This window comes from Diadema antillarum, unplaced genomic scaffold, assembly GCF_040938485.1.
Source record: "Diadema antillarum isolate AM-2024a unplaced genomic scaffold, OU_Dant_1.0 scf00000158, whole genome shotgun sequence".
Taxonomy (NCBI): Eukaryota; Metazoa; Echinodermata; class Echinoidea; order Diadematoida; family Diadematidae; genus Diadema; species Diadema antillarum.
The window spans coordinates 384729-410803 of NW_027271047.1; the positions used below are offsets into that span (position 1 = coordinate 384729).

Sequence of the window (26075 nt, forward strand, 5' to 3'; positions counted from 1 at the left end):
CCTATTCAGACTCGTTTATACCTACAGTATTATATATCGTACCATTGTGCAGCCCACACAGAACGAGCGAGAGGTCTGCAAACTACAGTTGTTATTCCTAAATTACCGAGAGGTTTATACGCCATTGTGCAGATCACTAGCATACTTGCTGGAGATATAGAACTGAACCCTGGCCCCATCATAGGGCCGAAGCGTATGAGTATGAGTAAGAAAAGAGGAAGAAAGCCTAAGTACCCATGCACACTATGCAACTACGCAGTGAAGAATAGGGATAAGGGAATGCTTTGTACAAACTGCAACAAATGGTCACACAATAGCTGTACAGGTTTGACAGATGAGCTGTATGAATACCACATGAGAAATTCCAATGCCATCTGGTACTGCCCAGCATGTGAACTTATGAATAATGTAGCATCGAATCCTGATGACAGTGACTCACATCGAAGTATTAATCAGTTTAGTGTGTTAGATCCAGACTTGAATAATGACAATAGTATTGAACCCCTGGATTCTGAACCACTTTCTTCTTCAAGCCCTAAACGTACTGTTAAACAAAGGAAAGTGGAGAAGAAACGAGAGAGTATCATTACCAGGAAATGCAACACAACTGTTTGTAATCCAGTCAACAGATCAGTGCATTGTAACCCACCCAAGAAATTAAAGAAGAACTGTGTTAAGATAGCTGTAGTTAATTTTCAGAGCATTAAAATCAAAGTATCAGAATTTTATGCATTCTGCTCTGTAAAAAATCCTGATATAATACTTGGCTCTGAATCCTGGCTTGACGGGAACATAACGTCAACGGAGGTTTTCCCTACCAATTTCCAGGTTATTCGAAATGACCGTAAGAATAGTAAGGGAGGAGGAGTTTTCATCGCCGTCGACCAAACAATACCGATAGTTGAGAGACCGGATCTTACCGAGAAAGACAGTGAATTAACATGGTGCCAACTCCTCATGAATGACGGGAGCTTTATATATATTGGCTCCTATTACAGACCACCGACTGATAGGAAAGATTTGGATAACCTTAGTGAAAGTTTGAATAAAATTCAACAGGAAACTAAAACGCCCTATATTTTATTGGGAGGGGACTTCAACATCCCAAATATGTCATGGTCTTCATCTACAACCACCACTCCAACCCAACGGGAAATTTTAGGAATTGCTGACGAGCACAGCCTACAACAACTCGTTAATTTCCCAACCCGTCGTGATTCAAGTGGAACTGAAAACATACTAGATCTGTTCTTCACTACCCACCCATCTTTAGTGAAGAGCATCCATCCCCACCCAGGTTTCTCTGACCACAGCATTGTTATGGTGGAAATCAATACTAGAGCACCCTTACCAGCCAGACCCCCAAGACAGATTCATCAGTGGAATAAGATGGATGAAGACAAGCTTAAAGCAGATGCACAAATATTTTGTGAAAATTTTCTGAGTTCAAACCCCATCAGTAAAACAGTTGAAGAAAATTGGTGTAACTTCAGAGATAAGATGCATGACCTGATCAACCAGCATGTACCTTCAAAAGTCACGTCCGGTAAACCACATGTTCCTTGGCTTACGTTAAGCTTAAGAGACTGTGTCGTAAAAAGGAGAAATGTTATTTAAAGGCAAAAAATCTTGGAGGGCAAGATAGATGGGACAAATACAAGCAGATTAAGAGGACGGTCAATAAGAAACTCAGAAACGCACAACGGGCATACATATCCAAGCTCTCTGAGGCAGGTAGTAAGCAGTTTTGGAAGTATATTAAAACTAGACGGAAGGATAACATAGGAATCCGAAGTCTTAGATCTGGAAACCGCACTGTCACTGATGATCAAGGGAAAGCGGACATACTGGCCGAACAATTCCAAAGTGTCTTCACTAAGGACAGTAAAGAAGTACCCAATCTTTCACCAAGTAATGTACCAGAGATGCCTGAAGTTGATATTACCGTCAGTGGTATTATCAAGTTGATGAATAAATTGGATGTTTCAAAAGCAGCAGGCCCGGATAATATCCCAAATCGTATTTTGAAACTTACAGCCGAACAAGTAGCCCCAGTCCTCCAGTTTATATTCAAACAATCCTATGATCAAGGACAGCTACCCGAAGACTGGCGTAAAGCCAATATTGCTGCTATCTACAAGAAGGGTGACAAGAACGAACCAGTTAACTACCGTCCTATATCTTTAACTAGTGTATGTTGTAAACTGATGGAACATATACTGGACAGCCAACTGATGAAACACCTTTCTACAAACTCAATCATCACTGATTACCAACATGCCTACAGATCAAGTAGGTCATGTGAAACCCAACTGGTAGCTACTATCCATGATCTTGCCTCAAACTACAACAATAAAGATACATGTGACATTGCCGTCCTTGACTTCAGTAAAGCTTTTGACGTCGTTCCACATCAGAAACTACTACAGAAGCTTCACATGTACGGTATCCGCAACAAGAACCTTGCCTGGATGAAATCCTTCCTGACATGCCGTCACCAAAGGACAGTCGTCAACGGTAAATCATCTGACTGGAAGCCAGTACTGAGCGGTATACCACAAGGCACTGTGCTCGGCCCCCACTTGTTCATCTTATACGTCAACGACCTCCCAGAAGCAGCCAACAGCACAGTGAGGTTGTTTGCAGATGACTGCATAGTCTACCGTACAATATCTAACCCCTCAGACGAAAAATCCTTGCAAGAAGATCTCGACAATCTAGTCACATGGGCAAACACATGGGGAATGAAATTCAATGCAACGAAATGCTCCGTCATGAGAATCTCTAGAAAACGCAACCCAGGGCATACCAAGTATACTCTCCTTGGCGAACACCTCCAAGAAGTCGACAATCACCAGTACCTACGGATCTACATAGACAATAATCTGAAATGGGATAAACAGACCCAACACTCCGTCAATAAGGGTACAAGGGCTTTAAACTTCATAAGAAGGAATTTCCATCACTGCTCCAAAGCAGTTAAAGAATCTTTATCACACCTTAGTAAGACCCCATCTTGAGTACGCATCCATAGCATGGCACCCCGGCACCGCCAAGAACACCAAATCACTTGAAATGGTACAGAGGCGTGCAGCCCGTTTCATAACCGGAACCTACTCCAGAGAGTCTAGTGTCACTAACATGATGACCACACTCGGCTGGATCCCCCTGGAGGACAGAAGACAACATCTACGCCTCATCAGCTTTTACAAGCTCATCCATGGTGAACTTGACCTAGATCTCCACAAATACGCCTCAAAGAAAGTAACCAGGCTACGGCGGACACACGACAAGCAGTATGACCCCGTATCGACCTTCATCTCCACAAGTCAGCTAGCACACTCATTCTTCCCAGATGTAATTTCCCTCTGGAACAACCTCCCAAAATAAATAATATTATCCAAGAGCACAGAAGTCTTCAAAACCAAACTAAAAAAGTCAAAGCTCTCATAAAACAAAAGAAACTTGTGCTACCACTCTCGTCAGCCCTGAGTTACCCTTCCTAGCGGAGGTCTTCGGGGATAACAACTACAAGGCTACAAGGTACAAGCCCCCCCCCCCCCCCCCCATGCCATCACCTCTGATCACCCACACAAGTGGTCCACACCACCCATTTACGTCCCATCTAACTAGTACAGTGCACTCTTCGCCCGCAACCTACCATTGCTTCCCATTACCAAGTTATCATCCTCCCGGAAGTACACCACAATCAACGCACTCCAACAACAATAGAGCACCTGGATTCTGGGTCTCATCAACGACCGTTGCGGCAACGCAACACCTCACACGCCAACAGTCGACGCCAGCAGTCAGCTCGCTTCTGCCGACGATCTTCACCTAGTTCCGCATCCACCATTACAGCTGGGCCTCACATTAATGACAAAGGACAGTCAATCTGCCCGAAACGTCAAGTTCTCCGAGTATTTTATACAATAGACTCCCCTTATAACGAAGTCCTCGGGACCGGCAGTTTTCTTTCGTTTTATCGAAATTTCGTTATAACCGAACAAGCCAACAATGAAAATACATGGTGTTGTTAATGTTGCGGCCTAAATTTTTACTTCGTTGTAATCAGAATTTCGTTACAATTGTGTTCGTTATAACGGGAGTGCACTATAGTTATTCTATATCTCGTTCTATCTTAACTAGTGTTCTTGCTCAATCATTTCCACTCCACTTTTTTTTTCTCTCTCTCATACTGTAGTTTGTTTCTCCTCCAGAGACTTCTTTATTTCTTGCTTCCTTAAAGTCTTTTTCAGGACCATCTCATTTTATTACAGTTTCTTTACAGGTAAATTCTCAGTGCCTTCTCCCTCTCAGGACTATCTCCCTTATCCTTTCTCCCACAGGAACCTTTTCAGGACTAAACTCTATTTATTTTCCTCCTCCATAGCATTCATTCCGGCTAGGATCCACACAACCCCCTCACCTTCACTCTCCATAGCTTTCATTCGTTTTTCTTTTTCTCTCTTTCTTTTTTTTTTCTCTCTCTCCCTCCATTGTCTTACTCTATAATAGTCTCACATCTCCTAGACTCACCTCTTTCCTTCCCGATTTATTTGATTTCGCGTTCCATAATCCACATCGTTCTTTTCTTCGCCTTTGTACAGACCTTGGTTTCTTGAATCTTGACCCCTCTCTCTCCTATCTCTATGATTTTCCAACCTTCAACTTCTCCCTGTACCCCTCCCTTCTATTCCACCTTTTTTCCTCCGAACGATGACTGAACCTTTTAACCCGATTTTCACTCTATTCTCCCTTGCGACTCTCTATGTCTCTTTTTTCTAATTCCGTCTCCACTATGATTATGTAACTTCAACTTCCAGCTCATTTCTGCCCCCCCCCCACTTGTCACTATTTTCCTTCCTTACACACTCCCTATGCCGCTTCCTTCCTCAACTTTCCTCTCTCTAGGCTCTTTACCATACTTTTTTTTTTCTTTTTTGCCAAGCGACGATCCCTGCAAGGACTACGTACACATTGTTAAAATTGAAATTGATCTGGTTTATTGCCATCAAAACATGCAGAAAAGTCTAAAGACTTATCAAATTGTACATTGTAAATACCGTATATAAAGATGCCTTATACCATGCATAGAATATCATTAACAAAAAAGAAAAAGATGAAGGTAAAGAAGGATCGCTACATACTTTTTTGTTTTTGTCAATCTTTTATTTTTCTTTCTTTCTTATATTAGCAATATACAAATTAATTGATGACAAGATAACACAAATTTCATTATAACATAAATTTCACATTGTCAAAAAGAACATACGCATGCATACGCACGCACAAACAAAACACACACACGCATCACACACACATACACACACACAAGCAAAACAGGCACACCAACCAACCACAAACATCTCATGCAAGAGACTTATCAATCCCAAACTGAGGCACTCTCTCTCTCAACAAAAAAAGAAACATTTTAATGAAGTGCATTATTAAGAGACTCGTACACACACTCACACAACCCGTCGTAATATGTAAATCCATGAGCAACACTATATAAAAAGAAACAAACACACAACAACAACAACAACAACAACAACACATACACTCCACTCAAAACCATTACAACTTATGGCTTTCAAGACACAATCATTCAAAAATAACAACACAGGCTGTGCAAATTGCATATCATAAGCTATTGGAATTATATAATTATATATATATATATATATGTATATATATATATATATATATATATATATATATATATATTCTATAAACCATACTTACTACATTCACAGTCAGAAATACACAGCAGGGAGCATATTGCTTATGCTCAGAGTTAGGCAGAAAATCTACCCAAAACCTTTACTCTTTGAGTAGAACAGCATCTCTTGCAAACTGTTAGGAGGTCGGCAAACCCTCACTGGCTGTCTCCTTCTGAGATTCAGTTTTATAGTACATTTTATCAGATTTCAAAAATATCCACATACTACCATTAACCTGTATGTGCAACTACCCGTCTGAGTCATGCGTCTGCGATGGCCTGGCTGACCATGTTGCAGTTACAGGCATAATCTTCATGTCATGCAGGTAAAGACTAGTTTGCAGGCACAAACCCTTGTTGGTCGAAAAGGAGTCTGCGTCAAGACTACTACATGCACCACCCTGGCACAGTGACTGTCCCATCATGGACCCTACCACCAAAAAGGGTCCATGGTCCCATAATATAATAGGCCCTGTCAATGCCTGTGTTGTAGCTTCTTGGTGCACGCAGACTCCTTTACGACCAACAAGGAATTGTGCCTGCAAACTAGGTAAAGACAGTATGGTTTTACCGCAAACCTTTTTACCTCATAAAATTCATCTTCTCATAAATTATTTTGGGGTCCTTATATTTGAGTATTACTTAGTCACTAAATAGACACGTATCATCTGCATACAGAGACAATTTGAAATAATTTACCTTCACAGGGAGGTTGTAGTTAAAATAACAAGGGCTCAAGGAAGGACCCTGGGGTATACCTCACATGTTACATTTCTCACAAAAGATGAAATACCATTGAAACGTGAAAATTGTTGTCTTTGACTACAAAGATGATACAGTGTATTCAAACCACTTCACTGCCATACCATCAAAGCATTACAATTCAATTTATGCAATAATAATAGTCCACGATGTCAAACGCCTTTTTCAGTTCTAACAACTATATACTAGTAGTTGAAAGCGAATTACTGTGTTGAAAAAAAAGACTGGTAATTACTGAGTAAATATTGTTCTCTGATTAAATACTTTTGTAGGCTACCTGGCTATAAATATCTTTCTGCATTATCCAGGGGCGGATCCAGGAATTCTGTAAAGGGGGGGGGGGGGGGCAGGGCGTGACTAATATTTCTGGTGCCACTTCCGGGTTTCATTTCATTGCTTTTTTTTTTATGTCTTTTGTTTTTTTACGAAAAATAAAGCGGGGGCGTGCGCCGGTTGCGCCCCCCTCTGGATCCGCCATTGTTATCGACACCACCTTTAGATAGGGATCACTCTAGCTATTTTCAATTGATATGGTTAAATGCCTACGTCAAGAGAATGATCGATAATATGAGTAATAAATGACGCAATAATACGTGATATGGAACGCATAAATTGGCTGGTACACCTTTGGGTACAGTCCTGGTACCGTATAAAAACTAAAATTTGATTCAACCTTTTTAACATGATTATCCAGATTTGTTTTATTATTTAGATTCTTAACACTAGCACGTGTACCGATGTCTGTGAAATTATACAAGATTTCAAAATAGACACGTAAGTTCGAAAGAAAATAAAAAGACAATATTCTTCGTTGGAGAGCACTTTGAATACAACTAACTGTATAGGAAAACGATTTACATACATTGGACTCGTTTCATGTTGAATAGTACGATGTAGATAATTTGGAGAAGTTTTGTGTCAGATATGCATATATATATATATATATATATATACATATATATACATATATATATATATATATATATATATATATATATATATATATATAATTATCCGGAAATTAACACCGAATAAAAGATAGGGAAAAGGGGAAGACTCATACATTGATCCATGAGCTTCTCATGCAACAAGACAGTGCACAAAGTCTGATGTAACAATATGTTCAACTGGTATCGGGATGTTTTGTCTGGATGCTCTCATATACATACAATGTATGAACATACGATAACTATTAGTGTCTGAAAGCGGTCTTATGTACGTCCTGTTAGGTAGGTGGACGTGATGTTGACAGTTATTTTTTTTCCTGTACTGTCCTGATTGATATTTTCTATGCAATTAGTATATTCTATATATTTATTCAAGAAGTGTTTATTGCGTAATTTGTACACAACCTGCGTTCACAACAAAAATAATGTTGATTGCATCCTTATACTTCCGCCATAAAGTCTGTACTACCACGGAGGCAGGAAGGGATCCCCATGCAGCAGAAGTGAGGTTAGAAGAGTTTTAAGATCCAATTTGATAAAACTTATAGGAAGTCAGCATATTTGGCCCAATGTTAAGAATATGGATGTCAGACACGATATTCCTATCCACGAAGACCATGATGCCTAGTCATCTTCGTCTTCCCTGATGTTGAAGTACGTCAGCTGATTGTCGTCATCGCTCTGGTTGCCGGCATCGTCGTCGTTTGGCGCTGAGAGGTTGTTGACCTGCTCCCCCAGGTCACTCAGGTCAAGCTCTCGGATCATGAATGGCACTTTGCTCCACTGATCGATGTGGGGCAATTGGCGTCCCTGCTGGTCTTTCAATGTGAAATTCTCGACAGCAATGAGGGGCAGCTCGTGTCCTCCATAGACCACCATGGTCCCCAATTTCTTTTGGCACTTGCCGCAGAAGATCTTCTGACGGTGCTCCATTTCGTCGAATATCTTCACTTTCTCGCAGTCCTTGCGTTGAATGTATTGAAGGAAGCGATTGTTGAAGACCACGTGATGGGTATTTCTGAAAGTTCTGATGTCATCGGAAGTGCAAGCCAGGGTCAAACAACTTTCGCAGTAGAACATGACGGACATCTCGACTCGTCTAGCGGTCTTCTCTTCCAGACTCTTCTTTTTCACCGAACGTTCCTTCTGGTCTTTTCTTTGTTCCTCCCGTATCTTTGATACACAAGACAAAACGGTTTAAAAAGCATCAGACTACAGACTTTCAATGACATCCAAGTTCACTGTTTAAAGACAATCCTATAGCTTTGGAAATATTAGTGCAGTTTGTGTCTTTTTTTATAGAATTCTAATAAAAATATTTTCCTCATTGCCATCTGAAGATATTGTATCTATTTGAAGTTAAACGTTCTTACGTCCTATGTATTTCCGTATAGGCCCTATGTTGAATGCAATGATTTCATGAATATGTGGTGTCATGGAAAATCATGTTCATGCCTCAGTTCAATATTGTATATTCTTATAAAATACCTGGACTAATTGTGACATTACGTGACATTTTAAAGCCCATATCATATCTTCCCATTTTCACATAATTACTATGGTTTATAATCACTTTAACTCTATGAAGCACAAGGGGAGTACATTGTGCCCCACCATATTTTTATTTGCCACTCCTACGCCTTTTACCCAATTTCAACCATATATATAATTTAGCTATATCCGACATTGCTGGTCACCATGGCAACTGTCGACTGACAACCATATTTGTCAGATATTGCACGTTTTTCTGTTCCAATTTAAGTTTACAATATAATACATGAAATGGAGGATTTCTTGGCTGTACTTTGCTAAAGGACCAAAATGTGAAATAATTATGATCATGAATTACTCAGAAATTGTCTTCTTATCATTTCCTTTATTTTTTATATGACTAGGCATCAAAAATAGATATAATTAGAATAATTGCAAATACAGAATTTTCCAAATCTATTTCATTTTGTGTCATTTTCTCACTAGTTTTGCCTGTCGCATCGTTTCAAATTATCAATTTGCATACTCAAAATTCCATTATTATGGAAATATTAAATGTGATACCAGCATAATTATGTACCTATCCAAAACAATACGTCATAGGTCTCATATATTTCTTTATATTGTAATGAAAAGCATCCCCATGTGATGTCCTTGAGAAATTTCAACCATAACAAGTATTGAAGGTTGACTTGCTTTTGCTTTGTGACAACTATAAAAATGATTTGTATAAAATAAAAACATATATACTGGGATAAAGAAATATAAAGAAAATAAACGACTTCAGTATATTATTTCCTATGTATTCCTTTATATTTTTGTAAATAGCGCCCTCAATGGGTGACCTTGAGAAATTCCAAATGTTGGGTCATGTAGAGTATGAGTTGATTTACCCATGTGCTGAATATGACGGTTATATCATATGATAAAGAAAAGAGAAAGAGAACTTACCCGCCTGGCTAACAATTTCCGATCCATTTTGGAGAGGGTCTGAACCGAATCTTTCATCATTTCGACCCGCATGATGTTCCGTAGTTCCCTATACTCCAGCTGGAGTTCAGCATTGACTACAAGGTACGACTTGCCGTTGAACGCTCGACTTCGCCCTGTGGGTCACAGGTTTAGAATTAAGATAAACGAAAACATGTTTCACAGAATACGCAAAACGGCCTCCCATTGGTTGATATTTATCTTCAACAATTTGATCAACTTGCAGAATCAGACACGGTCATAGTTGCCAGGTTGAACACCTTGAAAGAGTGATGAATTGCGACTGTGATTTAAGAACATAATTTATGTCTCTCCTCATTATTTTGTTAGAATTCCTTGGCTATACTACCGAAGTAATATACCGTTATAATAGCACCAGTGTTTATAACCATCGCTCGCATTTAAACTTAATCCAGCCAATGTGTGTTATTTGCTTCCTGAGACTTTAAAATTCCCGAGTACTTTCACGATGGTAGCAACCCACTTGAAAAAGAACAAAAACAATTTCAACAAAGAACGATACAATTTTAATTGATTGGACAAAAATGACTGCACTTGGTAAAAGACAATTATTACGGAAAGGTTAAACGAAAAGACGTCTACGCATAATTATACATATATTTTTTTAAGTTAGAAGTTGGTACAATTTAGGACATCACGGTATCGATAGACATACTGGTACATACCACGTGATGCGTTATAATTGTATATTTTTATTATCACTGGATAATTTGCCCTGTGAGGTAGCAACTATGAGACTTCGATTCAAAATACACACACACAAACACACAACCACATACATTCATACATAATATATGAATTATTGAATAAATATAAAGAAACAATCAGACAATCAGATTCCTTGTCTTAATCATCCCTTTCCGCTACTACTCAATAAGGCGAAGGGTTAAATAATATAAATGTTTGGGCGTACGAAGTGCCATTGAAATGAATACCTATAATATGTTCAATTCAATTCAATTCAAAATCAACTGAAATCAGTTTCATTTCCAATATCACACTTTTTCCGATACAATTAGAAATACAACTTTATGCACAATATGCGGTAGGGGTCTTCAGTCTCCATATTCTATTCAATTCCTGAAATATTACCTTTATTTCTAGAAGTTCTAACATCCTAATTATTGTCATATTACCTTAAAAGAAGAACCGCTATTTTCCTTTATTAGCGAATCGGTTAAATTTCTATTATAATATGATATGTGAAACACGAATTTGTTGAAAATCTACCTATGTTAACTTTGAGCAACGGGGTAAACAAAAATCCACAAAATGCCTAGCAACCCGCGTAATGTACGCCCCCACTGTGGAGGTGCTATGCTTTAGAATAATGATGAAAAAAAAATCCCATTGTATTAATGTCAAGTTCCAGTACTATAGGCTGAGCAGGAATAGAAGACTATGAAAAAAACACACAATTTAGACCATCCTGAATACGACAACAACATTATGGTGAGAGCAATGTTTCTTATAGGAAACTTACTTTTAAGTATTTTAAGTACATAGAACCAAATCACTTTCCCACAGCGATGGTGAACAATAACTGATTTAATCATATCATGATTATATAAAAAAAGAATACGGATGATGATAGCAACGAAAATTATATACTAGTAATATGCAACTACAATCACAACGTGAGCAACAACAACAACAAAATCGGTTTTAGAATTGATTCTGGGACAAACGCATAGGCTTGCGCAATTTTCGGACGAGACAACAGTAACCGAGTCGTCCATTTACCTCTTGTCTGCACGTGTCCTACGTCACTGGTCACGTAGTTGTATCTGACTACTACGTTGCACTTCTGGATATCGAGTCCTTCTTCTGCTACTGACGTACAAACGATGATTTTCTTTTCTCCTTCACTGAACATCCTGAGCAATTGAGTCTGTGCGTTTGAAGTCATTCCTATTGAAAACAAAAACAAAAACGAGCAGACTAAACGCTGTTTACGATAGCAATGTTAACGTTGGAAGTGTAGAGCAGTTGGCTTGATAATGGCAACAAGAAAAAAAGACATAATGCAGATTGGAATTACAGAAAGATGAGAAAAGGAAGATTTTTTTTTAAATATAGGTAATCAAAGCATGTCATTCCAGGAAGCATTGTACGCTTTAGCAATTGTAGTAGTCGTGACATGAGAGAAATATGTCATTTCACCAAAGAAAGATACATGCATTACATAATTCTTTGCTCCATCATATTGCCGGTAATGAAATCAACCCTGAGTGTTTCTGAGAATCACCTTCAGAGCTTTGATGATATGGGACTGGCCAATTCATGTCTTCACCAAGTACCATTGCCATAGCTTTGCTGTTATATCATCGTAGGTTTGCTGTCAGGCCCCTGGGAGTCGCTGGTAATTGGGGTTGACTTTTGGGGACAGGGGTGCAAAAAAAAAGCAAAAGCACCCCTAACGTCTGTGTGTACATGTATTACCCTGGAGAAGACTATAGGTGACATATGTTCACCATGTACTAGAGTTATATTTTCTTAAATCACATTATTGTCTGTATCTCCATGATAGATCATTATTTTGTAGTGAAACTTATTAGGAATATATTTCATGTAATGAGCTATACCTCCAATGTCGTATTTATGAAACTGAACAACAATAAAAGAATGCCCGCGCAAGCACGCACCCAAATTTCAAAATGCTTCAACTGATCTAGAAATGATGTTGCATACGTTTCAGACCATTTTGATCGTTTCAAAATTTTGCACGCGCGAGCGTTATTTATTTACGCCCTTACACGCGAACGCACAGGGAAACTTACTTATTTCTCCTTTTAGTTTCATGGAATCGGTTTCAAATAACATATAGAACATGTCCACCAAATTTCCGTCTATTCGACTTCATTATGGCGTCATATAGGTCCTTCAACGTTGAAATTCCAGGCGCGCTTCTATATATTATGGCGATATACGGTGCAAAATATAAATGCGTGAAAGAAAATGCACGTCATCAAATTTCAAGTTCACTGGAGCGTATCTCACTTATCCTCGACCAATTTTTATCTACATGTACATCTTCTTTCTGGGAGACAAAAGGCGAGAATTGAGAGGAAAGATACACTCCAGTGCCGAGGCTAGGATGCAGAACCAGCAGATGAACATACATGTCAGGATAGAGATGAAAACAGCTAAGCAAAACTGGAAAGAGGCCAAGTGCAAGAAAATTGAGAAAGGCATGGAAGTATAGGGAGCAGCAATGAAGCCTATAGCACTCTTAAGACCCTCAGTAAGATAAAGACGGCGAGCTACGGACAGAGAGTGAAGAAGTCCTGAGGAAATGGGCGGAATACTGTGATGCCTACTATGATTATCACCTCAACCCTGAAACTTCTATACTGCAGGATGACCTAAGACCTGAAGACAGCGAGAAGAATTCCCAAGTACCAAAGGAAGAGGTTGGGGCCGCAATACAGAATCTGAAGTCAGGGATATCTCCAGGAGTGGACAATGTACCAGATGGGCTTATGAAGCACGGAGAGAAAAAAGACCACACAGAGGCACTAACAATGGTATGTCAGAAGATTTGGACTGAAAAGAAGTGGCTCATAGAGTGAACCCAATCACTGGTGATCGCTTTACCCAAGAAGGCAACCTCAAGTAATACCAAAACTACGGGACTATATAAGCCTTAACAGCCATCAGTCATACTCCGCATCATCTGCTGAGGTACTGCTATCAGAAGAACAAGAAGGCTTTAGAACAGGATCGAGCCCTCATTGAAAAATATCTGCAACACCAAAAGGACCTCTCTCGCAACTTCATTGATTTTAAGAAGGCATTAGATAGGGTGTGTCACAAAATAATGATAATTATAATGAATAGCTGTTTGAAGAGCGCACATTACATCGAAGTTAAGCGCTTTCAGAAAAGAGAAAAGACAGATACAGTACATGTATAAAACACCCAAGAAAAAGGAAAATTATACATGTATATCAACCTAAAAAACAAAACATCATTAAATAGTTTACACAACAATGGAAATTACTTCGAAAACAAATGTGATTTCAATGAAGACTTGAACTGCTCTAGTGATGAACATTCTCTGATATCATTAGAGAGCTGATTGCAAAGATGAGGCATCGAATATTGCAAATTGAAAAGATCGTTGACCATATGAATTTGTCAATACATTATACGGTGTTAATAATTTATTGTTTGGTTCTATGACAGATAGAAGTGGTCTGGAAGGCTGATATTCCTGGAGGAGCTGATGCAAATAATAATGAGGAGCTACCTGACGTTGACATCGTGTATACAGTTAAAGGTAGTTTATAAACTAACTTATCTTTGACTGGCAAACCGTGCAATGTATGTAGAATAGACGAAATATATTCGATGTGAGAGTATTCGAGTAACAAGTCTTGCAGTCGAGTTTTGAATTTGCTGCAGTCCATCCAACATTGAATCTGACAAACCGTTTAACAATCCATTACAGTCCTACTCACTACATAAGCATGTATAAGCCGTTCAGTCGCACTTTGATCAAGATAACTTCTAATTGAACCAATTTTAAGTAGTCCAAATGACGCTGCACGACATATACTGTCAATATGATCAGTCAAAGTCAGCAGATGGACGCCTTGGATCCATGAACATCTAGTAGGAGGAATAATGATCTCGTTTAAAGTTTTCGGAGGAAGCGAACAAGCATGAAGTAATTCAGGGGTTTTTTTTTTCCTTGAATGAGAGGTTGTTTACTGACGACCAATCAGCTACTGCGTGCAAGCATTCCTCAAGTTTTTGAATAATCATTGGCCAATCACACTGTTTTCCTGTCGTGTAGATTTCAGTATCATGTGCATAGATTGCATGACCAAAACCAAATTAAGTTATTAGATCTTCCACTGGTGTGTGAATACATAGTGAACAGAATTGGACCCAACACTGAGCCCTGCGGAACTCCTTGTCGAAGCAAGCAGCTGGCCGACGTCTGCCCGTCGATGACGACAGACTGAGAGCGATTAGTGGTGTAAGATTCAAGCCACTAAAGTGCTGTGCCACAAAAACCAAATCTTATATAAATATAGCCGATGGATTAAAGCGTCGTGACATATCGTGTAAAATGCCGCAGAATAATCAAAAAATAAAAGAATACCTTCTAGACCCTTGTCGATATAGTGATAAAAAGATCATTGGACACCCCAAGTATAATAAGTCTGTAAGTGTTTCAAGAAAAGATGACTACGTACCTTGATCACCACTTCCAATGAGTAAATCAGCCTTAAACTGCTGTAAGAACGGTTCCTCATTCAGCCATTTGACCAGAGCAATAGCTGACTGGCGAGTCTTGGTGAAGATGATGGTCAGAGATTCAGGCTCCACTCGGTATTCGTGCTTTAGCCTTTTCCCCAGCTCGGCCAGCACGGGGTTGCTGCTCAGATCCAGCTCGGAGGACTGCCGCAGGTCGGGGAGAACGTCTGTGAAAAATCATAACTCTATGAAATGTCATTTACCTCACTGACAAAGCTAAGAGAGAGAGAAGCAAAACACACTGACAGACCGTCAGACAGACAGACAGACAGTCACACACACACACACACACACACACACACATTTGCACACGTATACTTGAGCAAAATCGACGAGAATAGCAATTAAATTGAGTTCTACCAGCATATGTGATCTTGGTTTATATTTTGTCCGAGTTGTCTTCCCAATTACCTTCTCTTTTTTCAAGCTGGGTTTTGCAGGACGAAACTATGTTACCACGATAGTAATGTACAATTGTCTCCTTTTCGTTGAGGCACGTTAGGGCCTACCTCTAAACTGCTTGGCTAGAATCACATCAGTTATGCCGGTAGCTATCTCTCTTTCTGGACTGGCCACGAACTTCTCCATGTAGTCGATGGCGTCAGTGGTACGGACATCACGATTGATGAACAGGCAGTTGTTGTATTCCTGTATATGCCATGTCAGCAAATAACAAATTCCAGTATCATCATCGTAAAGTGAAGGCAATGATAATCTTTCCCATTTAGTGAGATTTGTCGAGACAGAATGCTGCGTCGACAGTGAGTAAATTTCGAAATTTGGGAATACAGAAATTCTGCCCAGTACAGTCAGCGGATTTTGACACAATTACGTCACCTCACACGGAACTACACGTTCTCTTATACGTGAATACACACATTTGTGCCAAAGGTGAATGTTGTACAGGTGACAAAATTGAAATATATTTTACAGCACAGTCCCTAGACACTTAAAGGAAAATTCATGTTTACACTCTTATGGACTACGGTCAATTATGAGAGAAGGTTACAGTTCGTTATTCCGAAGGTTTATCAATCAAACAATTTATCAGCGACGTAGAATGCCATCGTAATTTGTAATTTTAGTTGTACATGTATACTATCGAGGAAAGTAGAGGTTCGTTATTCCGAAAATGAAATCAGGTCTGTTATTCTGAAGGTTCGTAAATCCGAAAACGAAATAAGGTTCTTAATTCCTAAAATGCAATAAACTTCATTTAGTGACAAAGTGCGGTGTTGTGAAGTTTTCAAAAAAATATACATTTATTCACTTCCATTCAAATAATACCAGAAACATCAATTCACTTTAACACTACTCTACAACTTTTATTAAGATGACAAATGACTGATACATTTCCATTTTTTAAATATACCAAATAGAATACCAATAATGCAGCAATCACCAATAATGAAAGTTTATATATTATGGCTAGAAAAAAATCCGTCCCCAAATAATTATCCCTATAGATAACCTAACTGCCCTTCCTAATTATTTATACTGCTATAAGCTACCCAAAAATATAAAAAATATCCCAAATCCGCCCATTCTCCACCCTACCCATTACAATTTTACAACCTATTTTAGCACCTAAGCATACCCACTCATTGAATACTCAGTTACTAATACACACAGACAAAAAAAAATATAACTATTTTCAAATCAAAATGATAGACTGCATTCACTTTGCACTTTACCTTTCTTAGTTCTACTACCTCAAAATACTCAATTATATCCTGTCAAAATTCTTTAATTTTAACGCAATTCCAAAAAAAAAATGAGTTTAACAAAAAGAAGTAAAAAAGAACGTAAATCATCAGCAACAAGACCAAATATTGATAACTGCTCCTTATAGCACACCATGAGGTAATTAAAATTGAATTTCTCTAAGATCTCCGATAGGTGTTGATGTTCTAGGCCTCTCTTACATCGCTCTCAAACTTGTTCTTTTCCGGATTAGGATATTTCTGATGCCAATCTCTAATTTCTAAGCAATGATAAGACTGTATAAACCACACAAACACACACACACGCAAAAAAAAAAAATCACACAAATTTACTTCATACCAATTACAAAAATACCATCCCAGCTAACACGTGGACGTTTTCTGACGTTCCTGCAACGTTCCAAATTCGTCATTTGGACGTTTTGTCACAATGTTTTCATAACGTCTTTCTGTGGAAGGTTTTGGACGTATTTAAAACGTTTCAAATAAACGTTATGAAAACGTTTTTTAAACATTTAAAAAACCAATAAACAACCTTTCGGAATTTTTAAGGACCTGCAGAAAACCTTTTGGACGTAAGAGACGTCAGTAAAGCCTTAATAATACCTTAGAATATTCAAAACCTTCGGTGGACGTTCTGCGGACGTCCAGAAAACCTTAAAACCGTTTAGAACATTCAAAAAACGTTTTGAGAATATCTAAAAATTCGTATGATCCGTTTCAGAAAGTTTAGAGATCCTTTCATATCCTTCTTAGAACGTCCAGAAAACTTTTTAAGAACGTATAATGTTTATTTTTTTATTGGGTATTTTAAAAATATATAGTTATGAGATTATACAGGCACAATCTGGGATAAATGTACCCTAATCCTAATCCTATATAATCTTATCTTAATCCGTTCCTAATGTCCTACCATCTATACCATTACTACATCCTATTCCACATTGATGAATTTTTATCACGTTCTTTTATGTATACCAGCAAAATGTTGTAGTGTATGAGGGCATGGTTACTAAAATTAGATCACACATGAATCTTATATTTTCTTATCTGAAAATTCATAAGTATATATAGGCATGAATGTTCATGATAAAGAAACCAATGACGAACACGTAGCGGACCAGATAAAAACGTTTTTAAACGTTCATTAAAGACGAAGTCGACGAAGCAGACCTAATAAAAACGTTTCGTGGACGTTATAAAGAACGAAGACGTAGCAGACATAATAAAAAGGTTTTGTAATGTCCATTGACGTTTTTAAAACGTTTACCAAAAAAAAAAAACTGTGCTTTGCGGTAAATGGTAAGTCCCAACTTTGACGTTTTATGTGCGTTTTAAAAACGTTAATTTTATACGAAGACGTACGGAACCTCAATAAACGTTTAGGAAACGTTCTGAAAACGTTATGCGTTTCCTGGGATACCTTCTCCACTATCAAAAATAGAATCACAGAGACGCCAAATGAATACAATTATTCTAATTGGTTTTACCCAAAGTTTGAAATAAGTGATAAATACAATACAATCTTTTGTCTAACAAATGTTAGAAATGATAAATCTCACGCCTGTAGAAATCTCCATCTAACGCCATTTCCCCCTTCAATAAAAAAAAATATTTTTTTATTAAATGTGATTGGGTTATTTTCTTTTCCTCTTCAACATTCCTGCAGTCGTGTGGATCTTACCAAGCCCGTAGCATTTCTAAATGAATCAATGATGTTTCAATTCATATTTTTTACCGCATAATTGCAGAGAAAAATGCTTCCATCTCTACTGACCTAAAATTGTAATCAAAATATACTTTCCAACTCATATTTCGTTCTCAATACAGGAGTCTTTTCACTCGCATTACCCTTTGAGTTTTCACAAACAATTCGAAATTCACCACCCTCAAACCACCACCTTTATAATCCTGATACATATAACTCGTTTAACCCGACCCTTTCCCTTCCAAACAAAATCGAAACAAATCTATTTAATTTCAGCAAAAAGCCATTTTGGGACAATAGCTATAGATGACAAAAATACATAATTCAATTAAGATAAGGTATATGTTTTAAGTAAATGTATTTTTCCCATTGGTAAGATCTCTATGATTCCACTACCCCTCAAGTCTTTTAATTTCACTCAATATTTCCTATAATTAAATTCATCACTTCTTTTCAAAATTAATGACAAAATAAATGACAATCCCAAAAATCTTTATTTAGTTTTCGGATTTATGAACCTTCGGAATGACGAACCTTCGGAAAAACAGCCTTTATTTCATTTTCGGATTAACTAGCCTTTGGAATAACGAAACGTATTTCATTTTCTGTTTAACGAACCTTCAGAATAGCGAACTGTCAGAAAAACGTCATTGATGTTCGGGTTATATACTACAAACCAACCCTTTTAACGTTTTCGTTACCTCTCTATATAGGGAATTTGTGTGTTTAGGAATAACGAACATCACCCGGAGAGAAGGAGATAAGTTGAAAGACTCCGAAATCTTCTTTAGACTTATGTGCACTACATAGGCAGGCAGCGACCATAAAGATATAAATACTATAACGGTGTTCACAGTGTATATTTCGAATATTTCTGTGGCAGCAACCATTGATGTTCGATATCGGACACCATTGAGTCTAACAGTCTAAGGTTTTCCCTTTTGTTTGGGGTGGTGGAGGGGACTTTATCAAACAATACGGGATGAGGGCTTTCGGACATTTAGTCGAAGCAACCCCAACCACCACCACCACAGAAAAAAAAGCAAAAAAAAAGGAAATAATTCTTCCCATTAAACAAGTGCTAAAGTTGAGTTATAGAATCTGCATGTGAGGGTGTGATTCTAGATACAGCGACAAACTGAGTCTTGTAGATTTGAAATCTTAAGTTGCACTGATTCATTATGGAGCTGCTTGCCCTCACCAAAGTTCACCACAATGGATATCATTTGCATAATGTTATACATTTGCATCTCTCATGTTAAAATCAGCTAACAGAACTAATAGAGGTAAGACAAGTGGAGGAGGTCAATTAAAATCTAAAGATCTAATTTACCAACATTTCTAGTATAAGGAAGCAGGATAAAGACAAATAGCTTTGGTGATTACCTTATACACCCAATGTCAAACAAAAGAATCGGGATGTAAAAATTGAACAAACCTGAATGGAAAAGGAATGAAAATGATGACAGAAACAGAGCAAATGAAAAAGGGTGAGACCTATATACGAACTAAGTTTACCAAACCAGAACTTAAAAGTTAACCAAAAGGAAACGTCGATGACAATTTAGCTGTCTTACAGTACCAGTGACTCTATAGACAAGCACTGCCCTTGAGCCAACCCTCATTTCCCCAGCCGCCCACAGTCCCCCCTACCCCCCCCCCCCCCCCCACACACACACACACACTCACTGGTGGGAAAAGGTTTTGAGGCCCCTGACTTCTTACTATTATCTCATTAGTGGTTGTATGGTTGTGGTTGTGTACTAAAAGACATTCTACATGTCGTAAGTTGATAAGCAACCTTCCACATGTTCATTAATTTTCTCATGGAATTTGCTCACTCCAAATGAGCACTTCAAAGTCTGATGAAGTTTTCTCACCCTCAGGTACTCTACGCAGGTGAGAAGTTTCAGACGCTCTTCGCTATTGTTCACTTGAAGTGTAATCTGCCTCCTGAAAGCGACCACCCAGTTCTCGTAGTGTTGCTTGCCTCGCTTCGGGCGTGCTGTCGACGAGGTGCTGTCCTCAGTCAGTAGTCTCGAGCCCGCTGCGATTGCAACGAGGTGGTAAACATTGAAGGAACAGTCAAGTGACATTGAAACCAGCTACTTGAGTATATTGTACATCCTACATTCTTGTCAACGGAGATGAGGGACCGTCCCATGCAAAGTTTCTGCCTATCTACGGAAATACAAGCTGTATTATGAAATATCTGAGATTCAGCTCCCGGCTTTGTACCATTTGACTCATGCCTGTGGCTGTGTTTCCTTTCATTTTGTTTCATTTCATTTCATTGTCATATTTTGACAGATATTAAAAGCGAATATGACAGCCTTTGCAATAGATAGTCTCCACAAATAGGTAACAATGTTCACTCACAACCCCTTTTATCAGCAAATTATATAGATGATGACTGGCGGGGGAGGGAACATACCGAATGTTCCACCCTCAGGGTTTGAAATGCTATTGAGGGAGGTTAAAAGTCCCGAGACGAAGTCGAGGGACTTATAGCCTCCCGAATTAGCATTTCAAACCCTGAGGGTGAAACGTTTGGCACATGTTCCCGACAACAAAAGTCATCATCTGTTATATTATATGGGTATAAAGTCAAATAAGACAACGTCAACGTCAACCACCAGCACAACGCACTCGATCGCTCGCTCGCGCAGAGCCAAATTTACTGTGCGCGCGATCCTAGGTCTTCTGTCATTTGTTACGTGAAAATGTTTTCCCATGAGAGAGCATTACAACGAATGTTTGCCCACGGGTGAACATAACGAATGTGCCTCCATCACGTGACTGTGTTTAGTTAATCACTAACCGGTATATAACTAACCCATTTATATTATATAATAAGCCTTCCTGTAGAACGAGCATGACAAAATGACTGCAATCAAATTTTGAAACACTTGTAACGCTAACAGTATTTCACTATCCAAATTCCACCGCATTATTTGCTCTAAACGTTCGACTTGTTATTATTCAGCATAATAGTATACCACAGTATACGTATGCATAAAGTCGCAATCTCTGAATATTGTTTCTGTTAAATCTAAAGTGTATGTGATACATCAAGCCTTACTTTCCGATTCAGCAATCCTGTTCTCGATGTCAGCCATGATGCCAGAAATTCTCCTGAAGAAAGGATCTCTGTCGGAGCGTCCTTGGACTATCCTCTGAACTAGATACAAAAAGCAAAAAAAAAACGAATTCCCGTTTTGTTGATAAAGGACCACTGAAAATTGATAGAATATATAGGATAGAAATTGAGAAGTACATTCTAATATACGACAAGTGCGAAAAACAAAAGAAGTAAGCGAAAGTGTACACATGATATGAAAGTCCATCGATTTGGTACGTTTTGTTCTATAATTTATTGTCTGTTTGGTGTTCGTTTGAATGCGGGTCCAAATTAAATAACTTTTTTTTTTTCAACTGAGACGACACACATGTGCAGGTAAACGTTTAAGAGAAACAATCGAGAAAGAAAGAAATAGGATTAGGCGCTTGATTTTACATGTCTACATATTGTACATAATTATTATGTGGTCTATAGGCTTCAGACGAATGTGGAAAAATCGAACCAGTGTCAATGGCTGGTCGTTTTCACTAGTCGTTTCTTTTCTGATGTGCAATATACGCAGCGCGTTGAACGTATGTCATATTTTTCTTCATGATTGAGACCAAGCAAATATACAGTGTTCAATAAATCTCGCGCGACAAGTATCACGTTAAATTATTGCCTCTTGCATCTATGCTTCTAAAGAATCAGAAGAATGCGATTTACAAGAGATGAATCTTGATTTGAGTATATTTGTCAGATCACAGCGTTTAATTAGTCTTGGGTTTTAGAGGGCGCCCTACTCACTTTCATGTGGACCTTCGTCTTGGTCATCGAAAGTCACCTCGTTGGTTTCTTGAGGTATGGTGGCGTCCAGGTTGGCACACAGCTTAATGATATGCTCTTCGGCTTCCTTCAGGTTCTTCGCGTTTCCAACACCAGGAGAAGCTGTTAGGCCTAGAATCTGACCACAATGAGAATGTTTCATAAGACTGAAATAAGATTCACTTCAAGCAAATTCAGTGTATTCTTATTCATGTTTCTTTTACAGAACATGGTATAGAAGGAAAATAGAAATGAGTGCACTTCGTACCAGCACACGAAAGATATAGACGCTTCTGTGCAATTTGCCAACACAATACAGTAGACCGTAGTAGTTTGAGAAAATTCAGAGAAGATAAACTGGTGAAAGTCTCATCAAAATCGACGATTATAGACTATGAAAAATAAGAAAGGTTATTTCAATGGATGGAACTTATAACCTTGTATGAAATGCAAGTTTTATAATTTATATATATATATATATATATATATATATATATATATATATATATATATATATATATATATATAGCTGATGTGATATACAGTATGATGTCAAAAATAATAACCGCAGTAGTATGGTATGTATAAAACTCTCAACGTCTTTTCCTTCTTTATCCTTCATTTGGGAACTGACCTGAGGTCTTTGAGCCGTTGGTTGATTCAGCTTCAGGTCGCGGTAAAGAGCCATGAGCACATTGTACGGGTTAGATTTCTGGAGAATGTCAAAACATTGATAGAAATGATCGCACATTGTTTTATGTTGACTGATCAGAAGACCGGTAAACATTTTATGTTAAGTGACACAATAACAAAAGAACAGAAGTGATATGTTAAACCTTGTTTCGGTATAGGTTTGTTTTATAGTGGAACTCTGCGATAAGCCTCGAAAGAGACACATTAAAGACGAAGTAGATGCGTGTTTTGTTTTCTTTTTTATACAGGTGAACAGATGACAAACAAATAGAAGAAAGAGCCATTAGGAAGAACAATGCTAACACTAGCGAGGCTGCCATAGTTAATTTGTCCATGTAAGATAGCCTTCTTCTAGGTCACGTAGGAGATGAGCTAGGGAAAACGAACCTGACAATGATGGCATTCGTCCAAGACGAGTAGATCGATTCGAGATAGACTGACTCTCGACGTGCTATCCTTCAGTGCGTTGACCAGGATCTGTGCTGTTAGCACGATGATGTCATTGCTGTTAATGACAGTGTCCAGCGGTGCCCCAGCAATCTCTTCCCCACTCACACCAGCAACCCTGCACTTACCACGAAGATACTTGAGACAGCGCTCCTTCTGCTGTGTTACAAGGGGGACCTACAACAAGAAAGTGTGGGATTTTACTCTTGGAAAATGTCTATGAACAAAAGAGCCAATGCTGCACCTCTCTTGTGCCAGTCATTTTTCGTCAGGAGTCAGAATTCACTCATTATTAGAACTTGAATATAAAACTTCATACAACCACGTGTTTGGGTGGTTTTTTTTTAAAGTGTCTCGAATAATTCCGAGTCAGACACGTAGACTATACTGCTTCATGTCTTATTTCATATGATAGATAATATATTATGAAAACAAAAGAAATGGTAGAGCTCTGTATAATGTATACCCATGTTCCTTACCGCTTCAGACAATGAGATCTATGTGGACAGACGGACGAACGTGCAACCCAAAAGCATAATGCTTCTAGCACCCTTCAGAACCAAGATAAATAATAATAACTCATTGCTATAAACAGAAGAAAATACGTCATAGGCATGATAGGGGAAGAACAGTATACTGAATTGATTAAAGATAGACATAAATATATGCTTATGCTATATTATGTGCATGGGCGTCACCAGGGGGGGTGCGTTGGGTGCGAACGCACCCCCCTTCAGACCCTAAAAAAAAATAATAAAAAAAAAAAAACCTCAGTCTGCGAGCGACCTCAACGCCGGACACTAAATGATTATTATTTTTTATCTATTTATTTATCTTTTTGAAATTTTGCATCGGGGACAAATAAAAAAAAAAATCGTGGGCAAAAGCAATTCGCACCCCTGGTTCTGGCAGCACTGATTTTATACATAGATACTAGTGCAAGTGTATTCTATACAGTGTTGACTATAATACATAGATTTTGGACATCCTTCCTATACTTGGTCACTTCGACGCCACCTCACTGGTCATACCTCCCCCAGTCATGAACATAAACCGACACCCTTGACTACCAGTGGCGGATCCAGGGGGAGGGGCGCACCGGGCGTCCCCCCCCCCCCCGCCCCTCTTAATTTCAAAAGCGAAAAAGTATAGCTACAAACGGCAGTTTTTGGACTGTAAAATGTCACAATTTTCAAGCTCGCTCGCTGGCATTTAGTCGTAATGCCATTCTCCTGAAGTTGCTGCCAGTAATTGCCGGCAGTTCCACCCGGTGCGCCCCTCCCCCCCCCCCCTTACTGCAAAAAATATAGCTACAAACGGCAGTTTTGGGACTGTAAAATGTCACAATTTTCAAGCTCGCTCGCATTTAAATTCTCCTAATATTGCTGCCAGTAATTGCCAGCAGTTGCGCCCGGTGCGCCCACTCAATTTCGAAAGCAAAAAAAGATATAGCATCAAACGGCAGTTTTGGGACTGTAAAATGTCAAAATTTTCAAGCTCGCTCACATTTAATCTTTATGCAATTCCCCTGATGTTGCTGCCAGTAATCGTCCAGTTGCGCCCGGTGCGCCCCCCCCCCCCCCCCCCACCTTAATTTCCAAAGCGGAAACATATAGCTACAAACGGCAGTTTTTCTACTGTAAAATGTCAAAATTTTCAAGCTCATTCTCTTCGCTCGCTCGCATTGAATCGTTATGCAATTCACCTGATGTTGCTGCCAGTAATTGCCAGCAGTTGCGCCCGGTGGCATGCGCTCCCCCCTTAATTTCCGAAGCGAAAAATATGGCTAGGAACGGCAGTTTTGGGACTGTAAAATGTCAAAATTTTCAAGCTCGCTCGCATTTAATCTTTATGCAATTCCCCTGATGTTGCTGCCAGTAATCGTCCAGTTGCGCCCGGTGCGCCCCCCCCCCCCCATAATTTCCAAAGCGGAAACATATAGCTACAAACGGCAGTTTTTCTACTGTAAAATGTCAAAATTTTCAAGCTCATTCTCTCCGCTCGCTCGCATTGAATCGTTATGCAATTCACCTGATGTTGCTGCCAGTAATTGCCAGCAGTTCCGCCCGGTGCGCCCCCTCCCTTAATTTCCAAAGCGAAAAAATATGGCTAAGAACGGCAGTTTATGGACTGTAAAATGTCAAATTTTCAAGCTCGCTCTCTTCGCTCGCTCGCATTTAATCTTTATGCAATCCCCCTGATGTTACTGCCAGTAATTGTCTGCAGTTGCGCCCGGTGCCGCCCCCCCCCCCTTAATTTCCAAAGCGAAAAAATATAGCAACAAACGGCAGTTTTTCTACTGTAAAATGTCAAAATTTTCAAGCTCGCTCTCTTCGCTCGCTCGCATTGAATCGTTATGCAATTCACCTGATGTTGCTGCCAGTAATTGCCAGCAGTTGCGCCCGGTGGCATG

General features: G+C 38.9%; 1 protein-coding gene across 1 annotated transcript in view; it reads right to left on the minus strand.

The window, feature by feature from the left end:
* Nucleotides 1-8058: 8058 nt before the first annotated feature.
* LOC139722141 (ATP-dependent RNA helicase DHX58-like) overlaps nt 8059-26075 on the minus strand; it is a 42888-nt gene continuing 24871 nt past the window's right edge. The window contains exons 7-16 of the mRNA XM_071633454.1: nt 23603-23839; nt 23157-23234; nt 22505-22661; nt 21719-21817; nt 20517-20683; nt 15714-15852; nt 15144-15371; nt 11680-11847; nt 9877-10031; nt 8059-8607 (exon numbers count right to left, since the gene is read on the minus strand). Of these exons, the coding sequence (XP_071489555.1) occupies nt 8059-8607; nt 9877-10031; nt 11680-11847; nt 15144-15371; nt 15714-15852; nt 20517-20683; nt 21719-21817; nt 22505-22661; nt 23157-23234; nt 23603-23839 (1977 nt within the window). The remainder of the gene's footprint in view (nt 8608-9876; nt 10032-11679; nt 11848-15143; nt 15372-15713; nt 15853-20516; nt 20684-21718; nt 21818-22504; nt 22662-23156; nt 23235-23602; nt 23840-26075) is intronic.